At 39.8% G+C, this 23,569-nt stretch overlaps 1 protein-coding gene across 6 annotated transcripts in view; it reads left to right on the forward strand.

Annotated features, from left to right (window-relative positions):
• The window catches only part of rnf220a (ring finger protein 220a), a 180,687-nt gene extending 157,848 nt beyond the window's left edge, over window positions 1–22,839 (forward strand). For 5 of the 6 annotated variants that reach the window (XM_028472205.1, XM_028472204.1, XM_028472203.1 and 2 more), the window contains 7 exons: window positions 6,167–6,359; window positions 6,466–6,521; window positions 6,708–6,819; window positions 13,809–13,920; window positions 18,313–18,507; window positions 20,048–20,122; window positions 22,706–22,839. In XM_028472205.1, the coding sequence (XP_028328006.1) occupies window positions 6,167–6,359; window positions 6,466–6,521; window positions 6,708–6,819; window positions 13,809–13,920; window positions 18,313–18,507; window positions 20,048–20,122; window positions 22,706–22,777 (815 nt within the window). In that variant the 3' untranslated portion in view covers window positions 22,778–22,839. The remainder of the gene's footprint in view (window positions 1–6,166; window positions 6,360–6,465; window positions 6,522–6,707; window positions 6,820–13,808; window positions 13,921–18,312; window positions 18,508–20,047; window positions 20,123–22,705) is intronic. The other variant, XM_028472206.1, reaches the window with a different exon arrangement.
• The last annotated feature ends 730 nt before the right edge of the window (window positions 22,840–23,569 follow it).

The raw sequence follows: 23,569 nt of genomic DNA on the forward strand, positions 1-23,569 counted from the left end.
CCAATCTTCGTAAAACATTTTCTTCATTGAAAGAGATAATGAGAAGCCTAAAAATGTAGCAGAAACTAAAAGAGATTATTAGATTGCATTAGATACGGACCGGAAAGAAAACGTGACGTAGAACTAATAAATTGCAAAAATATGGATTTACGTCAGCATGTACTTCACATGGCGTGGAAAAATAAACAAAGTTTAAATAGCTGACCTAAAAAAAATATTTATTTTTGTTTTCTAAAGCTTTTTGGCACAGATTGCAAACCATATTCTTTTATTTTCTGTATTTTTAGGTTTTTGATTTATTATGAAATATAATACTTGTTTCCTGTTAGTTCAGTACATTTTAAAATGGGCTCAGGTGGGGCTTGAAAGTTCACCTTAAAGTGAGGAATACCCCAAAAAATTGAGAACCACTTTCTTTGTCTCTGGTTCAGATTCTTTTTATTTGGTAAACTTAAAGCAGGGAATGACTTTCATCTTGTTTTGACAAATGCCTCAATTTTTACTAACATTTAAAGGCAATGCCTTTCCTACAATAATCCAGGATGCTGTGCTGTAGATGAGTGAAGGCATGCATTTTTCATTTATTTTTTGATAAAGTATATGTACTGTATTTATTTTATTTTAAATCTTTTATATCAACCTGCTAATTTTAAACGGTTTGTCATTTTTCCGGACCTCAGCTGTGTTCTTTTGTATAAAAACAGATGCAGGAATGCCTCCAGGTGTGCATAGATAAAGGTGTTGAGCTGTGGTTGTTTCTAAAAGGCTGTTTCGGCCTCTTTGCTCTGCTTTCACTTTTATCTCCTCGTCCTGTTCGATCCACTGTTAAACACCAGCATGCTGAGCCTCTCCTGCCTCCTCCTCATCCTCCCTCCTGAGGTACAAGACGAGAAAGATCAATGTAAAAATCTTAGCTGAACTGTGACAAAGTGCAGCACGTAGCGCAGGAGGCGGCTTCCAGGCTCATCCATCCGTTTGTCTCCCTATTACACCTCTTAGTAGTTAAAATAAACAGATTTAGGCCCTTCTGGCTTTGCTATAATAGGTAGGCTTGGGATGGGACTTGGATAACCAAGTTGACCCGAGGAGAGCTTGAAACATGTGCACAGGCAGACAGAGGTAAAAGCCCAGAAGGATGATTTTAGTCTTGAAAGGCCCTCAGTGGTTCTAACAGTCACTGGTGAATCCTGCAGACTCTGGAGGGCAGGCAGCAGCTCTACAGCTGTAGCCTTGTTGGGGGGGGGTTCCTCAGCCGCAGAGATGAAGAGGCGGCCTATTCCTCTGTGAAGTGCCACCATCCTTCCCTCCCTTTGAGAGCACAAGTAAGAAAGGGACGGGAGAAGGAAGGAGGGAGGGAGGGGGGAAAAATCGAACAAGATCAGTTTAAGATTCATCTCTGTGTGAGGGAAGACTTCCCTGTGTCTCGTAGCTGCTAAGCCAGGTTAAAAGGACCTACAGAGCACAGACAGCTTTTCTTATCTGCTGCCTGAATCGTCTGTCAGTAGAAAGTCTGTTTTATGAAGTGCTGAATAACTAGGCTGTTATTCTGTAAGTTTGCAGAATACATTTAGAATGGTCTGTAAGAGGTTTTCCTAGTGATGCACGGAAATTCCGGCCACCAAACCACTTTTCTCACTGAAAAAAGCTGACCGAAACAGGATGTCGGTATAATGCTAACAAACAGCGCTCGCGCTTGTTTGGAAACGAAGCAACTTGTCCGCAGACTCGTGGAGCAGCTGTATTTCAATACATCTGAGCACTAAAGCGTCTTCTGAGCAGAGTTGACGGAGCGCGTAAGTGTTTTTTTATGTTTCTGTGTCACGTAATCGCTGTAGTTACGTGTAGCCCTCCTCAACACGAACCACACGGCAGCGCATCAATAGCATCTGGTTTCAGAGTCTGTCAGCGCACATTTTTCAGAGATCCTCTGGAAATTTATCACGACTGTACTTGGTCTGCGTTATATAGATCATTACTTGGATTGGATTCAAGTTAAACCAGTGTGCACAAGAAATGATTCACGCCGCAATCAAAGCACATAGCACTTTGAGATTTGGAATCAAATGTAAAGTGCATTACAAATAAATTGTAGTATTATTATTATTATTATTATTATTATTATTATTAGAGAGCTGTGTGTGTCTCCAATAACATGGTTGCATGATAAATAAAGCAGAGAAGAACTTCAATGCACTTTGTGTTTTAATGAGAGAAAATATTTACTTTGACTCTCTGCCAGCAGCTCATTCAGTTATAGGCCTGTACAGTATGATTTAATGTATGAGTGGGGTCAAGTTAAACATTTTATTTTTCTATTTTATATTGTGCATTGGTGGAATGTCAATACAAAATAATTGAAGCTTTAATATTGCATTGTTTTAATTTTAGTGAGATTAGTACACATTTGGAACCATAAATGCAATGGTTGTGGACTAATCATTTGCATAATCATTTATTTCGCTGTTTCGGTTTTCTGCCTTGGTTTTCTCATCTTTGGTTTTCAGTTTCAGCCAAGAATTTTCATTTCAGTGCATCTCTAGTTTTTTTTCCTCATCAACACTAATTGTCCCCTTTGGGAAGATGTAATAAATAGTAATGGTAAAGTTAGGAGCGCATAGTTAGTCTGTTGAGTCTGTCACACATGGAGAGACTGACAGATTCTAAAGGTTTGATACGCGCTCATCCTGAGGGATGAAGCAGAAGCAGAGGGATTATTTCCGTCTGAGACGGCCCAGAGGGGTTGGGATTGAGACGAGGAGAAATCTCTGCTTTGTAAACGGGACTTCAAAAAACAAGCATCTTATGTCTTTGTGTCTGCGTCCTATTCCCCATCGCTCTCCCTCTGACCTGTAAATGGCAGAAAGATGGTACGATGACCTTTGACATGCCTCGTCGCTGCTTCTTAGGGGGTCTGGATAATTGCTATGGTAACAGAGGTTGTACGATTGGTTGAGCTGCACTAAGAGTCAGCCCCGATGAGTCCTTTGATCTCGCCTCGCACGTGTAGTCCTTGTTGCAGTGACATTTATGCAAATTGAGGGTATCCTGTTCTGTTGTCATGGAGCATGTAACCCAGAGGATAAAACATGTAGTTAACATTTTAAAAGAGTCAGCGATATTCACGAGATGCCTGCGATAATGAGGCAGAGCACGTGGCTGTGTTGCTACTTATTGATTTCCCTTGTGAAAGAGTGAAGAGCGGAAAATAGTTTTTTTCACGCAGGTGTAAATCAGGGGCAAAGTGATGCATAAGTGGGGCGGAAGTTTGCAGATGGATAACAGGACTGCAAAGTAGAAGAAAGGTGAATGTGTAGGTAGTAAATGGGAAGATTTATTTTTTTTTAGAAGCCACGATTTTACTATAAGAAGAGGAGGCTTGTAAAGCAGGAATAAATAGAGAGTGCAGAAGACGGTGCGAAAGGGTGGGGGGCGTCGATGCATAATGTGAGTGAAAGGCAGTTAGAGTGAGGCTGACCTTTCCCTGGCCAGATTAGATTGGCCTGCCAAGACTGCTTAGAGGGACAGATAGAAGCTCAGGGAACACACATGCAGAGCAAACAGGCCACTGGTATAATCCCTGTGAACACAGCAGCACAAGTCATGCCAGGTTACCACTTAGCTCCGGAGCACAGGTGAAAGAGCGAGGATTTTAAACAATGGTGAAGCTATGACTAGGCGATAATGACTTCAACTTCACCTTACAGTGGGCAGCATACATCAGGCTGTAAGTGAGCGTTTTTTTCTACAAAGTTGAGGTCGAAGCAGGAAAATGGGAAAGCATAAAGATCTGCATCTAAACTACTTTGGCCATGATACTCTATTTCCTTGGTGTTACACAAACCACAATGGGTAGTTGACCAGTTGCTGCAGAACCTTTCTTATTGACACTGTACGTGAATTGTAAAAGTGCGTTCACACAGTACGTGACTTCAGTGACGATAGTTGCTTAAATCGCCCATGATGAGTCGCTTGAACATAGTCGCGAATTTTGCTTGCTTCATCGACGTGACGACCAGAGGCAGCACTGAGAGGGCTGCACACTTCTACGGCCATCCGTTTACAGCACTTATCATAGACAGCGCCACTTGTACTTACGGTTCAACTTACGAAGTAACAAAAGGATGAGTTCATTCAAAATGTACTTAGAATTCAAAAGGCTTGTTCAAGGAGTATGCCACTTCCATTTTGGCCCCAGTATGTTGAAGTGTACAGTTGGCTCAGTGAAGGCTCCGGCTCTGCAGGCAGTGACGAGCGGGGGAGTGACGTCATTGCAGACTGGATGTCGGAGTCGCTTGAAAAGTTCAAAATGTTCAACTTTGATCAACTTCCAGCTGCTCAGATTGCGCAGTTGAGTCACTGAAATCGTGTGAGTTGCGTTGATTGAAGGGAGGTTGCTTGACGTTGCGTTATCTACATTGATTTTGAATGTAGTCTTGTCGCCAGAGTCGCTGAAGTCAAGTGTGAATGCACGACAATGGTGATTTCTGTATACCAGGGCATTCAATCAGTCATTTATTTAGGTTATGGGGAAAACTTTACCAATCATTGATTCCTTTGCTTGACCTCAGCATTGAATTCCTGGTATTCTGACTTAAACCACTGGGGTAAAAATCAACACCCCTTGAGTGACTGTTAGTTACACCTCACCGCTGATCCCAGACCCGGTGTATCATAATAACTGAAAATACAACTCTAATAGTACATAGAGCCTCTAATCCAAGTGCTTCTGTATAGTCTAGTAGTAATCAAAGTTTGTTTTGCGAAGAAGACGATGCTTTTCTTATGAAAATCTCTAAAGGAAGTCAAATCTCTGTACACTAATTCTACCACTTAAATTGAACCTACTGTCCCCCACACCCACATTCATTGGTCTTCTTTATCTTTTTTTTCTAGATTGAGTCAATTATAAAAAGTTATTTTTAGAGCATGTGCAGATGTTCAGACCCACAGGTGATTTAAACTGTGACACCCAGTCTGTAGTGCAGTGAGCTACTCTCACAGGAAGTCTAGTATTGAGACACGCTCACACAGGGACAGACGGGTTAAATAGGATGGCTGTCAACTCGGTCGGGTCTCTCACGCTCACACACACACACACAGAGACACACACACTAGTCCAACGGAGAGCTTGGAAGGAATTGGAATAGCTGTAAATAAGATGGCTGTCAGGCCTGTCACTGGCCGACACACTCAGATACTTTCACAACACACACACACACACAGCTTGGGGTTTAATTGGTATATGAACACACACACATAGCCCAGCATAACTCACCATGGAAGATAGACATGCTATAAGTGACAGAGAGACACACACACACACCTAGCTATCCACCTACCTTCAAAGAGTTTGAGAGACGGGGGTCCTAAGTGACAGAGGGACAGACAATCTCAAACAAACATTGAAGAGGCGCCTCCTAGAGATGGACACACACACACACGCACAGTCAGCTCTGTGGTTAAGTGAAGCTGAAGGGAGCAGTCAGGCTATGGTAAGGCTTTGTCTGAGCGTTTATCACTAGGTTTATAGAAGTGCCAGTCACACACACCCACACCCACACAACTCCTTATTTGTTTCTCTCAGAGTGATGGGCAAGATGTCAGCCTCCATCACTGTAGACTGAGTCTAAATGGTGCCCCCACGCTTCACTGTCTTGTCTCAGACCAAATCTCCTTCTTTCTCACACTTCTAATCTGCTTATTTAAAAGTCTCTAGGTTTAGGAAAATACCACTTTGAAAAGTCTCAAAAAGTTATTTTTTTTAATTATTTCTCTTCATTCTGGACATAATATCCTTATACCATGATATGACTACAGCAGCACATGCTGACTTCAGCTCTGCTGGCAGTTTGTTCTACTTCTTTGCAGCATAACAACTAAAAGCAGCGTCACCATGTTTGCTGTGAACTCTGGGCTCCACTATCTGACCTGTGTCCATAGAGACCTGCTGGGTTCATACCTGACTAACATCTCACTGATGGATTAATAGATTTATACACCAGCAGCAGAACTTTAAAGTTTATTCTGAGGCTAGTTAAGAGTAAGAACTGATCTGCAGCGTTCTGAACCCATGGTAGCTGTTTGTCAGAAGTCCATTACATTAGTCCAGTTTATAGTTTTTCTTTTTAAACTAATGCTGGTTTGTTGTGTTCTTCTCTTCTTTCAGGAACAGGTTTTGCTACGTGTAGTATTAAGGAGAGCGCAGCAGACAGCGACGCTGATCTAGACGTGGACGGCGACGACACCTTGGAATACGGAAAAGCCCAGTACACCGAGGCTGACATTATTCCCTGTTCTGGTGCAGGAGAGGACCAAGGAGAGGCCAGAGAGAGGGAGGCACTACGCGGAGCTGTACTCAAGTATGAAGCCTCATTTAATGCACCAGCTCCCACAGAAATAGCATTAATTTGGTGCTTTGATAGATTCTAGGTTATTATTGGTATGAATTGTGGTTTTGTGTTCCAGCGGTGGGATGCCTTCCAACAGAATAACACCTGAGTTCTCCAAATGGGCGAGTGATGGTGAGTAGAGCTGATTTATTCCTCTACAACACATTGACTATGTTCATACGCCCAGCCTTGGCTAAAACCAAAAAAAAGTTTAAAACAAAGTTTGGGTTGTGTCCTTTTCTGTTTAAGAGCTTGTTGTAGTTTAAAAAAAGCAAGAAATCCATCATTAAACAGGCCTTCTATTATTATTTTCCTCAGAAATGCCCTCAACAAGCAACGGCGAGAGCAGCAGGACAGACGTCAGCACTCCTTCCTCTTCCTCCTCTTCCTCCTGTGTCCCGCGCACCTGTAAAAACAGCGAAATTGAAAAGTAGGTTGAAATGTGCTTAATAATAATAATTTAACCTTTATTATTCACCGTAGTGAAATTCTTCTCTGCATGTTCCCCGAGGGGTAGCAGTGGCTCAACATTCCACAGTGGCAATTGGCAAAAATAAGCATGAAATATGGTCAGAAGAGGTTAAAAGTGACAATAATTGGTCAATATATGTGACATTAGGTGGGAAAAGTGGTGGAAAATGTCTGAAAAGTGGAAAAAATGTGCAGATAAGGCATTGAACTTTGATAGAGAAGTGGGGGTAATGTAGGAAAAATGCATTAAAAGGAGCAAAAATCTGGCCAAAAAAGTGATGAAAATTTTGTTTAAACATGGCAAGATTGTAGAAAAATTGTAAAATATAAGCAAAAATAGGCTCAAATTGTAGGCATCCGAGGCAAATTGTCTTGAAGGCATCTAGCGACCCCCTCCAAGTGTCTCGCGACCCTAAATGGGGTCTTGACTTTATGGTTGAGAACCTCTATTTAGACGATACAATGGCTACTGTGTGCTTTTGCTGGACTTTGGCGCTACTTTTTTCACATTTTAAGGATTCATATAAGATTAGTCTAATTTCTTATAGATATTTTAATCTTGATGCTACATGTGAGGTCTGTAAACGTATTCCCTTGAAGGACCCACATTCCACCTGAGGCAGAACATGCTGTAATCTGCGTATTGGTGGAATAGAGGAATACCAAATGATTGGAACAAGCAGGTGGAGGCCAGTTGAATTCCTGCCTTTGCTTCTCTCCACTTGCTTTAAATGCACGTATTTGTTGAGCTTGTCTGACCTGCTGTTCCCAAATGAAAATGAGATTTGTCTCCTTTTGTTACATTGATACATAGTGCATGTGTGTGTGCGTTGGTGAAATCTCCCTCTCTCTCTGTCTCTGATCCCAGATGGGTAATGATCTGGTCGCCTCCCGGGGCGTCTCCGTTCCCCCGCGAAGATAAATGAGCTCTCTCTGTCTCTCTCATGCGCACAAACACACACACACGTAAACGCCGCGTGCTCCTTTCCTTCTAAGATAAATGGCTCTTCCAATGCCGCCAATGCGATTGCTGCCAAATTTGGTGCTCCAGCTGCAACAATGTGGGGAGATTTCCATGTGGTTTCTGCAAATAATTGAATCCGTCTTCAAATTGGAAGCGATGAAGCTAGATGTGGCCCCTCCTCCTCCTCCTCCCCCCACCCCAACCAACACACACACCTACCTTTTTCTCTGTTTTTCATAGCTTTAAAGCTTACATTTTGAGTTGCATTTCTTTTTTTCCTTTCTTTTTGTATTCTCTCTGCTTCTTTTGCTTCTTCCATCTCCATCCCTCTGAGGCCCCTCAGCCCAGCCGCTCCACCCCACCTTCCTCCTCTTGCCTATTGCCATGTGAGACCTACACACAGACACGCAAAGGAGCAGAGGCAGGGGAAATCAATAGTGACTTAAATGTTTTATCATGGTGTGTCAGTGTAGTTAAGGTCCCGGTTAACAGGGTGCAGAAGAGAGTAGTTTTTTATCTTCTTTTTTAAAAACTGCAATTCTTAGGTGAGAGTTTTGGACACTTTATGTTTGATTGATCTCAAATATAGTCATTTAATAATAAAATGTAAAGTGACATTATTTTTGTTCTTGACACAAAGAAACACACACTAATGTACATGTGTCAAACTGAAATCCGGCCAAACTTATTTGGCTCAAGTACCGTAGTACTTCGAAATCAAGTAGTATTTCGAAATCCAAGTACCCCCTTTGTCAAACTACACCATTTTGCTTAGAAAACTATTTAAAAACGACTATAGAACATAATGATGGAATGAATGAGCGATAACACACATTTTAAAGAATCAAAATGTGTAAATGTGCAAAATGTAAATGTAAATGTGCAAAATGGCTGCCCACTGCTCCTCAGGGATGGGTTAAATGCAGAGGACAAATTCCATTAATGTAATAACATTACATGGCCAATTAAAGGCGAAAGCCCCGATTTAATCTTAATCTGTAAAAGAAACAGTATTAAGTGCAGTGGTTCCCAACCTTTTTTGAATCATGACCCCATTTTGATATCAAGAAGAATTCCTGATGACCACAAAGACAATTTTTTCTGGAATTAGTTTTTGATCATGTTTGAGCTCAGATATATATATATATATATATATATATATGTGTATATATTTTTTTAATTTTATTTATTTTTTACTGCATTTTAGTTGAACTACATTTTATATATTCACAAAGTGAAAGTACAGAAACACAGTTGTTTAAGATTGTGCTGTTTTAATTAAAAAAAAAGAAATCTAAAATCTAATTTCAGGCGACCCCACATGGGATTCTGATCCCAAGGTTGAAAAACACTGATTTAGTGGCTCCTGAATAGATTTATTTCTATAGTTTTTTTCACATATCCGGTCATCTCGCGCCTGGGGTGGAACTTTTTTTTGTTTATTTTCCTCTCTCTCTCTCTCTCAAGTACCCCATGTAGTGCTATCACGTACCCCCATTTGAGAAACACTGCTTTAGAGCATCTAATTCGGCCCGCAGGAGAAGGTAAAAATGAGAAAAAACATGCATCATTATGTAAATTACATCTCAGCCCCTCCAAATACACAAGGATACACAATGACAATTTTCCCATGCTTATCTTACATGATGTTGGCAGTCATCTTTTAATCTTAAATTCATAAAAAAATAAAGTAAAGTAAAAAATAAAAGTTTTTCAAAATCTGGGAAATTTCCTCAAATTACTCTAAACTAAATAACAATTGTTGATAAAATCAAGCAATTGTTAGTGATTTTAAGTTTAAGGTCACCTAATGCTTGGATATGGTCAGTGTCATATACTTTATATGTATTTTTGTAACTGTAAGTGCAAACTAGGGCACATTAATGTTGAAATTGCTTCATCTGTGGCCCACTTGAGATCAAACTGGTCTGGATTTGGTCCCTGAACTAAAATGAGTTTGACACCCCTGCACTAATGAAATGAGTGGTGGTCCTAGCCCTGAATAGAGAGGAGCAGAGCCATCTATCTGTCCGTGTCCAGCTTTCCTGGCTCCTCACAGTTTCACTTAGTGTCTCCTACATACATATGCAGACCTTGCAGGGGGGGCCCAACGGGACAGTAACTAAGCAGCGTTAGTGGACGTTGTATTTCTGTATTGGTTCATGGGTTTATGATGCCCAGCACTCAGATCAAGGCCACATGTTAAAAAAAAAAAAACCTACTAGGTGAGTGTCCCTGTATGCTCACAAAGCTTCTAAATACACACTCCAGCAGAAACATAAAGAAGATAGATGTACAGTGCACAGCAGTTACAACCTGAAGCAGCAGAAAGGAAGAGAACGGTGCAAAAATACATAGTCATGCCCAAAACACTCAGATCAAACTTAGATGTTCAGTTTATTTACAGAACTTCAACAACAATGCATTAGGGCAGGAATAAGCCCCTCTTCAGTCACTGAACTTGTTAACACAAAATTTAACTGTAATGTAAATTTCAATTTCAGAATGTAAAAGCAGAAGGCCCTATTAGTGCTGGGCAATATTGATCAAAATTTATATCCCAATATTTCTTCTCAAAATGTCTATATATGATTTAAAATACAAATTTCAAATTAAGTCTCACCAGAAAGACAATTCAGGGTTAAATTTGCTCATACAAATTGCCACACAGGCACATTTATTAACAAACAGCTGCACAATGTGTGTCTCTTTTGGCTTTTTCTCCTATAAGGGACAGCACATGTGAGTGAGTTCTATAGTGTGGTTTGTTTAGTGGTAGATCTGGGTTAGGACACAATCGGCAATCTATGTAGCTGTGCTTTTTTTGCTGTTCTGAGATATAGAGAATGCAGCGACTACTAAAATGAGAATTTTAATACAAAATAAGATACAAAAAAATATATGTAATTATAGCCGATATTGTAATTTTTTGTATTGCCAAAATAGAAAACTCATTATATCCTTGTTCTCGATATATCGCCCAGCAATAGGCAATAATGGTGTATGAATGTTAACTTGCCAGAAGAAAAAACAACTGGTTGAATGAGCTCCACACCAGTAGTTGCTGAAGCAGCAGGGGACATTAAGTTACTTCCTAAATTACTTTGCCATAACCATAGCCTGTTCTCAGAGGACCTGCTATGGATAGATCAGGTTTTGAGACACTACTTCCTGTGTAATATAGGAGATAGCCATTACTGACAGGTGAACTAGTGTAAAGCTTATATACAGACAGAGGTTGATCTGCCTCAGGATTAGGATTAGAATAAAATAAAGTTAGTGGTTAAGCAGTTTTAGAGAGAAAATGTCTAAACCATGTCACGTTTTTTTAGAATAAACTAGTGCAGAGGATCCAAACTAGACTAAACTTGGTTACCAGAGTTAAATAAATGTGTCTTTAGGCGGTCAAATTGACAATCTGCGTTAGTTTGTGTACCCGTTTAAACGGGGTGTTGTACACAAAGTACACGTCTTATAGCTTGAGGACTCATCTCTTACTTAAAAAGGTGGAACTGTTTGAGAAGCTGTTTCTTTCTATGATTACAGTATTTGGCTTCATGTGTTCTTCTGAGACAGCCTGGCCCAGTGACATCATCATGTTCTTCCAGTAACATTTATTACATCTTGAGCAAATCCTGTCTCCACCGATACTTCCTTATGTTACCTCTGTATTAACCAGCTTTAGTTGCATAAAGGAAGGATAAGGGATTTTCTTTTCAACCGTTGAAACAATAGTTCCTGTCTTTTTAAATATAGAAACTAATTTGCACAAAGGGGGTTGGGGTAGTTGAACAGTGTTAAAGATGTCACCAAAAAGAAAAAAGCGCCCATTCAGCAGATGTTTGTTTGTTTGTGGGTGAATTGGTGACAGTGGGATTTATGGGAGTGGTTAAAAAAAAAATGAGACGGCTTTGTCTGTGTGACAACAGTGTCCACCTCCGTCCATTGCTGCTTTATTAGCTAGCCAGCTAATCAAGGCTAAATGGCTTTTTACAAGCTCAGCACTAATAAGAGGGAGAGGGTAAAGTAGTTTACAGGGCACCAGGGTGTCGGGACAGGCTCGGCCTTTATAGAGACACGATCATGGTGAAGTTAAGGAGGGGCACAGGGGCTGGGGGACTTAAACCTGAATATCTGATGCAAGAATTAGTGCTGCATGTCATAATTTCAGGGCGTGCAACTTGCTTGGATGGGGTTTAATTTAACATCAGCAAACGATAAAAACAATTAGAGACCAAAGCTTGAAGATAATCCCATTCAGCATTGATTCTTAACCCACTATAGGAAGCCATTTTGCCAGACTCTACTATTGGACTTTTATGGTATCGATATTCAACAAAGTATTGATGCTCAAGGGTTGTATCTGAATTAAGGGTGTAAGGGAAAAATCGATTCTGCAATATATTGCAATATTTCCCTATATACAGTATCTTGTGTGTTCTAATTGTTGATGTTTATTTTACTACATTTATTTTTTTGCACTACCTCGGATTACTTGAAACTTTTTATCATAGTTGAAGTTTCTTTTTGCACAACTCTATTATTAAAAGAAAAATAATTTTATTATATTCTTATTTAACCTGTGGTTCTGTTAAATGTTACATGTTGTAATAGAGCAGAGGTGTCATTTTAGTTCAGGGGCCAAATACGGAGCAGTTCATCGTAAGTGGGCCACAGATTTTTGGTGGGAAAATTAGTAATTGAATCATTATTGTGCTCTAGTTTGCATTTCCATGTATAAATACATTATAAAATATGTACGGCGCTGATAATATCAAAGCAATAAGTGACAGATATCAGTCTCTGTATGAGCTTCACTTTAAATTTGTCATTTGGGGTAATTTTGGGGAATAATTTAAAGGAATTTGCAGGATTTGGGGGAAAATTGAGCGTTCTTTTAAGAATTTGAGATTAAAAATGGCTGTCATCATGTAATAAGGGTTACGTGAAGTTTCATTGAATTTGTGTATTCATTTTTAGATATCTAGCTGACATATCTACAAATAAATTAGTTGGTAATTAACACAATAATTCATTGTCTCTCTGACTTTTTTGCTTTCTGTTGCGGGCCGAATTGGATGCTCTAAACTCAAGGCTCTTTTTCTTGTTAATGACAATCTTTTTATTTATTTTTTTATCGCATTGGTATCAAAAATGGTGTCGAGTACCTAATACGTTCCTGAGTATTGGTATTGAGTTGAACATTTTAGTATCGTGACAACCCTAATACATAGTTTCCTTTCTTTTTCCAAATAAAACGTCCTCCCTGCAGTAAATAACGCCACGTGCGAGGCCACACATGCCCCTGCTCTCGCCCCTCCCCTCCCTCTCGCCACTTGTCCTTTCCCATCTAGATCGATACCGTAGATCAGCGAGCTATCAGCCTGCAAAATTACCACATCACCATAAATACACGCTCTCCTTTTTTTTCCTTAACACACACTGGTGGGTCCGGCCACTATTTCATCTTGAGAGTGGATGGGTGTAATAAACACTGGTTGTCCCGCGCAGCCTCATCTCCAGCAGGAGCTCCGCTGTGGTCTGCGTGCTGGCTCTATTGATTTAGTTATGGTCGCTTCATATGCTGTCGGACAGTGTTAAATGCACATTTTCTGTTATCTGGCTGTGCATTAATCAGCGGCTTGATCATCGATGCCGAATGAAATGTGGGAGGGAGTCGGATAGAAAAGAGGTGGAGGAAAAAAAGATAGAGGAAGATGAGGAAATAAACAGAAACTGTTTCAGAAACCAAAGAGAAAACAAGAACAGATGATGCAGTGAATATAAATGTTGGATTTTCATCAAAAGACAAAAATGTATCAGATAAAAGTTGGAAAGATCAAAGGGTTAGAGCCAAAAGAGAAGGAAAAAACAGCAATAATGACCAATTGTATTTTTTGTTTTTAGAATATAAATGTTAAATGTTGCTTCTTCTTTATTTGGAAATTGTGAGTAATTTAACAATACAATTAAATCTTTTGTAGGGTGACAGAGGACCAGTCCACAGCGACCACCATGGAAGCTCTGAAGGCTCGAATCCGAGAGCTGGAGAAGCAGATACTGCGAGGAGACCGATACAAGTGTCTTATTTGCATGGTGAGTTTTAATATCTGTTAGGAGGCCTGTTCTCGTCCCGTAGAAGCTTAAACTGGAAAACATAAATAGATATCATTTATGTCACTTACCACAGTATTCAAATCATTTAAAACTGTTATTTGTCTCAATGGATTGCAAAGGAAGTTAATCCTCATTTATTTCAAGGTTCACCAAATTGTTCTGCCAATCGTGTTTAACTATTTCTAACCCAGTGGTTCTCAAACTTTTTTGTTCAGCCCCCCCTTCGAAGAGTGAAAATGTATTGTCCCCCATCCCCCTTTAGTCTATTTCAACAAAATGGGCCAAAAATGCAACAAAGAAGGTAGAAATTGTGACTGATTTTCTTCAAAACTCATAAAATTGACAGAATGTGCAATCACGTATTTTATAACAGTGATAATAAATAAAGCAATAATATCCATCCATTCATGTTCTGCCGCTTATCCGTGGTCTGGTAGTGAGGGCAGCATCCTTAGCAATAAGGCCCAGACTTTCTTTTTCACGGCAACTTGGTCCAACTTGCCCTTGGTCTTCCTTGGTGTCTCCTTCTGGTGAAACGTGTCCTGAACACCTCACTAGGGATGTGTCCTGGGAGCATCCGAATCAGGTGCCCAAGCCACCTCATCTGGCTCCTCTCAACACGGAGGATGACTGAGTTTCTCACCCTGTCTCTAAGGGAAAGCCCAGCCCCCCAGCAAAGGAAAATTCTTCCTGACCCAAAGCTCATGATCATAGATGAGGGTAAGAACAATGATTGATCAGTAATTAACTAATAAAGAAAAAGACTATTTTTTGGGGGGGTTCATGCCATCATCCAAGATGAGTTAGCTATTTAATAGTGATGCACCAAAAATTCGGCCCCCAAAAATATTGTACCAAAAAGTGCATTTTCGGTTTTTGGTCAAAAGATGTTTATCATAGAAACAGGGTAGACAGTGGGAGACTGTTCAGTGCTGCAGCTCATGTCAGTGAGAAGAGGAACACATTTCACTGTGATAAAGCAGAGAAGCTGCTCTTCATCAACAACTTTTCAGGACTCCTTTTCAACAGCCCAGTCAGTTATAGGCCAGTACATTATTATTTAATGTATTGTTGAGTGGGGTCAAGTTAAACATTTTATTTACTATTTTATATTGTGCATTGTTGGAATGTCAGTGCTAAATTAATATTTACATATATATATACAGTAATTTTATCTGATTTATTTTTTGAAGCATTAATATAAATGTTTTTATTTGCAATGTCTTGATGTTAGTGAAGTTAGTACAGTCTGAGCTGGAAATGCAAAGCTACTTATTATTGGCAAAATATTTTTTGGTTTTGTCCAATAATTTTATTTTCAGTGCAACACAACTAAAAAAGAATATTGTGCATGTGAAAACATGAATAAAAAGTGATTAGGCATCATATTTAATCCCTTTTGTACACCATAAATGAGACACAATTTTGTTACTTTCTTACAAGTTGTTGTTCCTGGTTTCCAAGCCAAATGAAGTGGTTTAATGCATGCTTATGGTTTGTGAACATACAAACATTGTGCATCTCATTGGTTGGATTCATTGGATCTTTTTCACTGTGTGAGTGTTGTTGGTGCTCTGCTATAGTGCTGTCAATGTTTGCTGTTTCACTTGCATGGCTTCACACTTAGGCACAGTCATTTTGGTGCATATGGATATGTGCTGTATAATCATACCATATATTATAGGAACAATGTTAAATCTGCACATACACGGCTGCTGCTTTACCTAAAGTCCTTTTCGGGGATTGTGTTCATTCACCACTTTGTGTTCAGAGAACATCCTGTCATCCTTACAAGCCTGTGGCCAGTGCAGCATCAGCAACCTGTGTGTGTGTATGTGTGTGTGCATGAGAAGCGGGTAATTACTGACGCCTGCGTTTCCTAAAGGTCGCTTGGTGCCCGAGGTGACACGGAGGGCAAGGCACAGCGATCGATCACTCACTGCTGCACAGACACATGGCTCGTCTCTGCTCATCTGTCACTGTCCCTCATCTATGTCTCTCTCTCACACGCTAACTTGTTCACACACACACACACACACAGGTATTTGTGTACACACACACACACGCATGCTTCCTTCGTCTAATCTGTCTCTGTCCATCTTTAACTCATCTTTCGGCTCCCTCACTGTCATTGCGTGTGATCTAAAAGTCATCAGATTGCACTCACAATCTGGAAAAGTGTAAATGTTTTAATAAAGAGAAGCAGAAATTGTAGCGTTAACTAAAGTACAAGGATACGTTATAAAAGTTGGACTTTCAAATTAACATTCAGTGTTTGCTAAATGGACCAAAAATGATTTCCTGCTCAATCACACTAAGTATTGTGGCAAAGTGCATCATTATCTATGGATGTTTATCCCCATCTACTGGCTGTAATAAGTATGTTACATTTTATATTGTTTAATCTGTAAACATACTTAAAACCAAAATCTTCATTGCTTTGAACATTAGCATTTAATACTCCTAAAAAAGGATGTATTCGGACATCTGCTGCCACAGTGTACAGTCATTCATTCATTTTCCTTACCTGCATATCGTATGCATAAGATAATAAATTAATCCATTATAGGGATGGTGTACATACATTTTCTACCATTAAGAACCTCTAATTACAAAAACTAGATGTTTTTGTATCCTTGGGTAAAAGTCAGACTATTCAGATAAAAAACACTTGTACAGTTCACATTTGAATCCCATTCCGTGCTTTTTTATTATTATTTTTTTCTTGCAACACATTTTAATGCCAACTAGCCAGTTCAGCTTCCCGAGTTTAGTTTTAGTTTCAAAACTGATGATGGCAAACAAACAATAGGGGGTTTGTTCAAGTTTCGTTGTTTGTGTTTACTGTCAATGAGATTCACAACAACAAATAGAAAGAAACTTTACAAAGACCCAAGGAGAAACTTTTATATGTAAACTGTGATTAACCAAACTATCAGTTTTGCCACCAGAAAAAGAGGGTTGTCAACCATCATCAAAAGTTTACCTTCATCGCCCTTTAATGGAAACTAGGGCTGGGCGATATGGACCAAAACTTATATCTTGATATTTTTTCTCAATTTTTTTTAATTCAAATAAAGCTTGACCAGAAAGACAGGTCTGATGCAATATTCCACATTGAGTATATTTATTACCAAACGGCTGGACAATATGTGCCGCTTTTGGCTTTTTCCCCTATAAGAGACAGCACGTGTGAGTGAGTTCTCTGGTGTGGCTTGTTTCGGGGAAGGTCTGGGTTAGGACGCATTCAGAGATCCATCTAATTGTTCTTTTCATGCTGTTCTGAGAAGTAGAGAAATGGCATCTTTTAAAACCAGCATTTTAATACATGATAAGCTATAAAAATATATATATATACTGTTAATACGTGTACCCTTTGTTCTTTGGTTATTTTGTTTCAAAACCACATAGAAAAATAGAAAAAACAGATTGGTTTTTTGTTTTCCTGATTTAAAACCAGAAACAGGAAAACGGAAAAACCAAACAAGCAGCGTTTTTCTGTTTTAAATTTAAATCTGGTTCTGTTTCTGTGATATTTGGATATTTACGGGGAAACTAGGACGAGAGCTTCATGTTTTATTCTCACCACACAGATGGACATTTACTCTGCTGCGTTTGATAAAAAATTATCTGGTATCATGTTGTCCACCTCACATTGATGGTAAAGAGGTGCAATTTGTGTTGATGACGTTTCGTTAAAGAGTTATTGATGCTGGAAGTACGAATCAGTGAATATCTGCCAACTTTACCGAACAGTGCTACGGTCCAAATAGTATCCAGATAAACTGGTGACTGGACTGACTTTTGCTCCCGGTCCAGACATAAAAAGAAGCAACGCATAAGTCACATTACTGGTGAATTGAAACGTTATTAATACATAAAGAAATCAAAACAAAAAAAACACAAAAACGCTGCTTATCTGTTTTTTTTGTGTTTCTGTTTTGGTTTTAAATCAGTAAAACAAAATAACCACACTGTTATTTTGATTTGGTTTTAAAACGGAATCACCAAAGAACAAAGGGTACCCTGATGATTGTTATAGGCGATATTGACATTTTCTGTATCGCCAAAATAGAAAACTTGCGATATCTTGAATCTCGATATACTGTATTGCCCAACCCTACTGGAAAGTAGTTTGAACTCTCGGGTTCTGTAGTTTCTCATTTGATTGACAGACCACGTTACATCACTGTCATTATCTTCCATATATTTGGCATGCGATTGTTGTGGTGCTGTGTGTTGCATTGTGGAGCTCATGGGCACATAGTCAGTACAAAGCTTGGCTCTATGATTAGTTGCCACCTTTCGCTTGCCCCACCCTCCCTCCCCTCCCCAACTCTCCTCTCCCTCCCCCACCTCCCCCTTCCGCAGAGGAAGCCCGCTATCCCGTCAGGCACGGAGATCAAGAGCATAGGGGTGTGGCCGGGGCCCCGCCCACTGGCCAATGAGGTCGGAGAGAGGCAACCTAAGTCCCTCCCCCTCGGGCTGTACTGCCTGTACAGGGGCCTTGTGATTGGTGGCTACGGCAACGGCATTAAGAGGCTCCTCCCACAGCCCCTACGGAGGGTAAGGCACTCCCTCCCGTGCTCCTGCCCCCCACCTCCCATTCCTCCCCCCATGGTCATTCTTTTCAAGAGGAAAAGAAATCACCTGTACACGGTGTGTTCCTACATCGCTCCTCCTCTGCCTGCTGTCCTCCACATATCCGCTCGCTGCCTGCCATGTTGTTGTGTCAGTCCAGGTCTCCCGTGTGTGTGTGTCTGTGCGTGACCTGCGGGTTGCCGGGTCAGTTGCCCATGTGCTGCCTTGTTATAGTGATTCTTTGGCTGAAGGCTGTGTTGCTCCTCGGTTGGTGGTTTGTTTGTTTGTTTGTTGTTGTTGCCGTATCCTGCTCAGGGAGGGGTTGGTTGTTGGGAATTCATCCGCGCAGGGTTGGGGTCAATTACACGTTTCAATTACAACTCAATTATGATTACAATGTCAGGCATTTTTTTCCCCAATTGTAATTAGAATGATAATTGTTATTTTCCCCTTAAGTCATTTACAAATACGTTCTAATTCAATTAATCACAATAACCCTATAAAAATAACCCTTTCTCTTGTGTAGCTTTCTGTTAGCATCTCCTGTGATAAAAAAAAAAATGAATCGAAAAATAAGATAAACTAAAAACTTGGACGTGGCAAATGATTTGTGCATTTTCACAAATAAAATGAGTCCAAAAAATCCTGATATATAGATCAATTCATTTTTATTCTGTGCGCTTATTGTACAATGGCTGCATTTGGTACATTGTAGTTATTAATAAATACATAAACATTAGGTTGGCAGCAGGGTCTGGGTCAATTACATTTTATATTATTCATGTTCAATTACAATAAAAATGACTATTATTTTTCCCCTGAAAGTCAATTAAAAATTACGTTCTTAATTACTAAAGTTCTAATTCAATTAAACACAATTACTGAGCCTGAAATTAATAACCCCATAAAACGTAACCTTCGTCTTGTGTTAGCTTTCTGTTAGCATCTTTTATAACGGGTCAGTTTTGACCCATGTCTTAAATCAGCTTTAAAATACAGTAAAAAATATTATCTATCAAGCAATTTGTTTCTCCTCTCCTGGTTATCTTGTTAGGCTTCATAATCAATGAAAACATTAGTATTATTGTTTTTGGTGTGAGTGTCTGAGCATATTTTCTGTCAGTATACCCCTAGAGTTGTTTATTCATTTTATTTTAAATGATACGTAAGAGAATAGACAGGTAGTGGAAAAATATGAAACAATTTATGGATTGTTAATTAAGCCATAGGACGGTAACATGGTTCCCCAGTTTCGTGTTTCTAATAAAATTATAGTTTTTATAGAATTTCCATACCAATTCCAATTACAAACTCATTCATATGAACTCAATAACAATTCAATTACGATTACAACAGCAACAGATGTTTTCAATTACAATTATAATTTAGCCATATTTGTAATTAATCATCAATTATGCGATTATAATTATAATTGACCCTAACCCTGCATCTGCGAGCATGTACGTTTAGGTGTTTAAATGTGGATGTTGTGTAACATATTTCCTTTCTCTGTGTGTTTTTTTAGGACTCCTACACGATGCCACTCACCTCCATCCAATGCTGGCATGTCCATTGTGAAGAATGCTGGCTCAGGACTCTGGTAAGCTCAACACGGCACAAGCTCATTTCATAGGCCGTGACTTTACCCAAGCGTTGGTGTCCCATAGGGAAGAAATAAAGAGAAACATTCCCCCAATGACAAACACTTGTTGGTGCAAATCTTAGATGGAATGGGCCCCTAAAGTTTCATTAAACCACTAGAATAAAGTGGGCAAATCTAACCTCCAATGACTCCTGTACACTGCCTCAGGTCTACACACACACACACATATATACACACAGATGCATGGATGCAGAGCACATTGGTTCAAACGATTATTAGTTACTCTAATATATTCAGTGGTGTGTAATTAGCTGGTGCTGATGTGCTAAATGGAGCGCAGAAGGAAATAGTGTTCCTGCTGCCGGGAGCATCAACAGTTTTTTTCTCTTTGCTTCCACCACATTATCCTTTATATAGTTTTATCTTACTTCACTAAAGGTCTGATTACCTGTAAGGATAGAAATTATATAAACAAAGCTTTGAGAGGGAACATTTCCTGTCGGTTCCCACTCACCCTGATGAGGCATTTCATTATTGAATCATGCAGCAACATGCTAACCATATTTAAAGAAACTCCTCTTCAGGTCACTGTAGGTCAAAGTTTTTCAACCTTGGGGTCACTTGACTTTGAAATGAGGTCGCCTGAAATGTCTTATAATTGATTGCAAAATACTGATTAAAACTGATTTTTTTTTATTATTATTATCATTACTATTATTATTTATTTCTAATTTATCCCCCCTGTCACCCAATGGTCTTTGGAGAAGAGTGATTCTGTATTTGGGAGGCGTGGTCAGCCTGACTGAACTGTCAAGTTGGTCACACCTAGAAATAACTCATAAGTGCACATCAAAGCGATCAGCAGATGCCTCTGAGGGAGACTGACAGTAAGCAGTCGATTAAAGTAAATTTCCTGAAAAAGTTGTCTGAATAAATGAAACCATAACATATTAAATTAAAAAAGAAGTCCTAATTAACTTGCTGGAATTCTATACTTACTAATTACTGTATTTTAAAGAAAAAGCATTCCTTGTTAGGCTCTATTGTCTTAGTTTGTGTTTTTTTTTTTTTTTATGTATGTGCACCTGCTGTGACATTTGTATCCTGGGGCTCCCTGCCATCCCGCGTCTAATGTAAGAGGCGTTAAACTCTGAGCCTGGAGACCGTCTTAAAATCACAAGGGCCATGGCGATCAAAGTAAATGCCCAGGAATCTCGTTAACGTCAGCTCCACCACTTACTGCTTTAATGAGTGAGGCAGCTGGAGCACAGCGGGACCGATGCACACACGCGCACACACACACACACACACACACCGACCCACCACCCACAGGAGGATATCTTTATCACAGCATGTGTCGAAGAAACGCTGCTGCTGTTCATGCAGATTTCGAGGTGGAGCAATGTGTCAGAAGTGGATTTTCACTTTTTCCACTGAGACGCTTCTTATGGCTTGAGTCACATTTTATTTTTATTTACCCACTGTTGGTAAACACACATACTTTAGCTGCTTCTTCTTTCTATTTTTTTTCTGGTTGGGTTTTCATAGCTCACAATAATCCGTGCACTGTGGCAACTGTTTGAAGGAATGTGGCTGAAGTTTGCTGTTGGTTGTTAGGGAGGCAGTCTGAAGGACAGTAGTGGAGACCACCCACCCAGTCTGCTCAGCATATTATAAGCTGCTCTTTTACAACAGGTGGAGCAACATCAAAGCAATGCAGAGGCAGAGGAAGAAACTCTGTCATTGCATCAGTGCAAACGCAAAGGTTCAGGTTAGATGGATCACGTAGTGCAGCACAAATGTCAAGCTTTGGTACCTTGTGTATCACGTCGTGTATGTTTATTACCACAGCAGGAGCTGTGGTAATAAACAGGTTTTGTTCTAGAGTTGATGCTGTCACTGATCAAAGCAGGGATTCTCCTCTTGTAGGCCCAAAAAGTACAACAGATTGGCTCTAAGATGTAATACGTTTATAATAAGACTTCAGTTAATGTTATGCTAATGCTAATATTAATGCTAAGCTAATTCTAAGTTAATGCTAAGCTAATGCTAGGCTAGTGCTAGCCACCCGCTATCACTAGCTTAGTGTGAGGTTAATGCTAAGCTAATATTTAGTTATTGTTTAGCTAATAAGCTAATACTAGGTTCATGTTAATGCTAAGTTCATGTTAAGTCAATGTTAATCTAATGTGAAGTTAATGCTAGACTAGCCTAGTGTTAGGTTAAAGCTAAGTTAATGTTACGTTAATTCCTAAGCTAATATTTAGCTAATGTTAGGTTAATGCTAATCTAATATTAGGTTAATGCTTAGTTAACACGAGGTTAACTTTAAACTAAGGTTTAGTTAATGCTAAGTTAATGCTAAGCAGCCTAGTGTTAGGCTAATGCTAAGCTAGGTGTAGGGGATTGGGGGGTAGGGCTATGGTGGGAGGGCGCTGGCTCCTGATTGGTAGATTTCAGGTTGTCCTTTATTCCAGCAGCCAATAGTGGTGTGTTTCAGCTATGCATTCTCACTTGCATTTTCTTTAGGAAATATAAGTCCTTTAGTTGCATTTGCTAATGTGTGCTTTTTCTTTGCAGGGGAACAAGAAGCTGTGCCCACAGTGCAACACCATTACCTCACCTGGAGACCTGAGGCGTGTCTACTTGTAAAAAAAAAAAAAAAAACCTCAATCCACGGCTTAACTTCTCTTCGGTCCTTTGTGGATTTCATCAGCCCACTCCCATCAATCAGCGTCTGTTTTGAAGTTTTCCCTCTCCTCCATGCTGGGGTCTGCAGCTCCTCCGTGTCAGACGGACAACGCAGCCATCGTGTTTGAGACTTTTCTGGCTCGTTGAGGACTTTTAAACAAACGCAGCATCACCGTGTCCGACTCTTTGTATCCATTTTGCCAAAAAAGAAAGAAGAACAAGGAGAACTATTGTTTCCGTTGGTTAACATGCTTGGTTGACATTTTACCGTCTGGCTTTCTTCCACTGAAGGACTTGTATGTAGTCAGTGGAGACGTCGGAGCCCTGCTGAGATCTGGTAGTTTCACGCTACCCAAGATGGACCTGAAAGGAACTTCTGCATACAAACTATGACTACTTCCCCCTGCTAGATTTTTCTTTCAGATTTTGGGCTTCACTTAGCTTCTGTTGTGTTTGTTTTCCTTATTGCTGAAACAAGAGGTTGTGCAACTGTTGCTCAAGAAAATACAAGAAGATTGACTTAAAACTGAGCTTTTCCATCGGGACAGTCACGCAGCTCTGATTTCTCGCCCTTCGCTTTTTTCCTTTCTTCTTTTGTGGTGTTCTTGTGAAGTAAAACCAACCCCCCCCTTTCAAAATGCAGTGCAAGCACATGTAATATATTTCTATGTATGTTTACAATGTTGGGTGTAAATGACATAGAGTCCATACAGAACCACACACACACACACAAACGTACACTTTGCATTAGCA

The sequence above is a fragment of the Gouania willdenowi genome, chromosome 17 (genome assembly GCF_900634775.1).
Source record: "Gouania willdenowi chromosome 17, fGouWil2.1, whole genome shotgun sequence".
NCBI lineage: Eukaryota > Metazoa > Chordata > Actinopteri > Blenniiformes > Gobiesocidae > Gouania > Gouania willdenowi.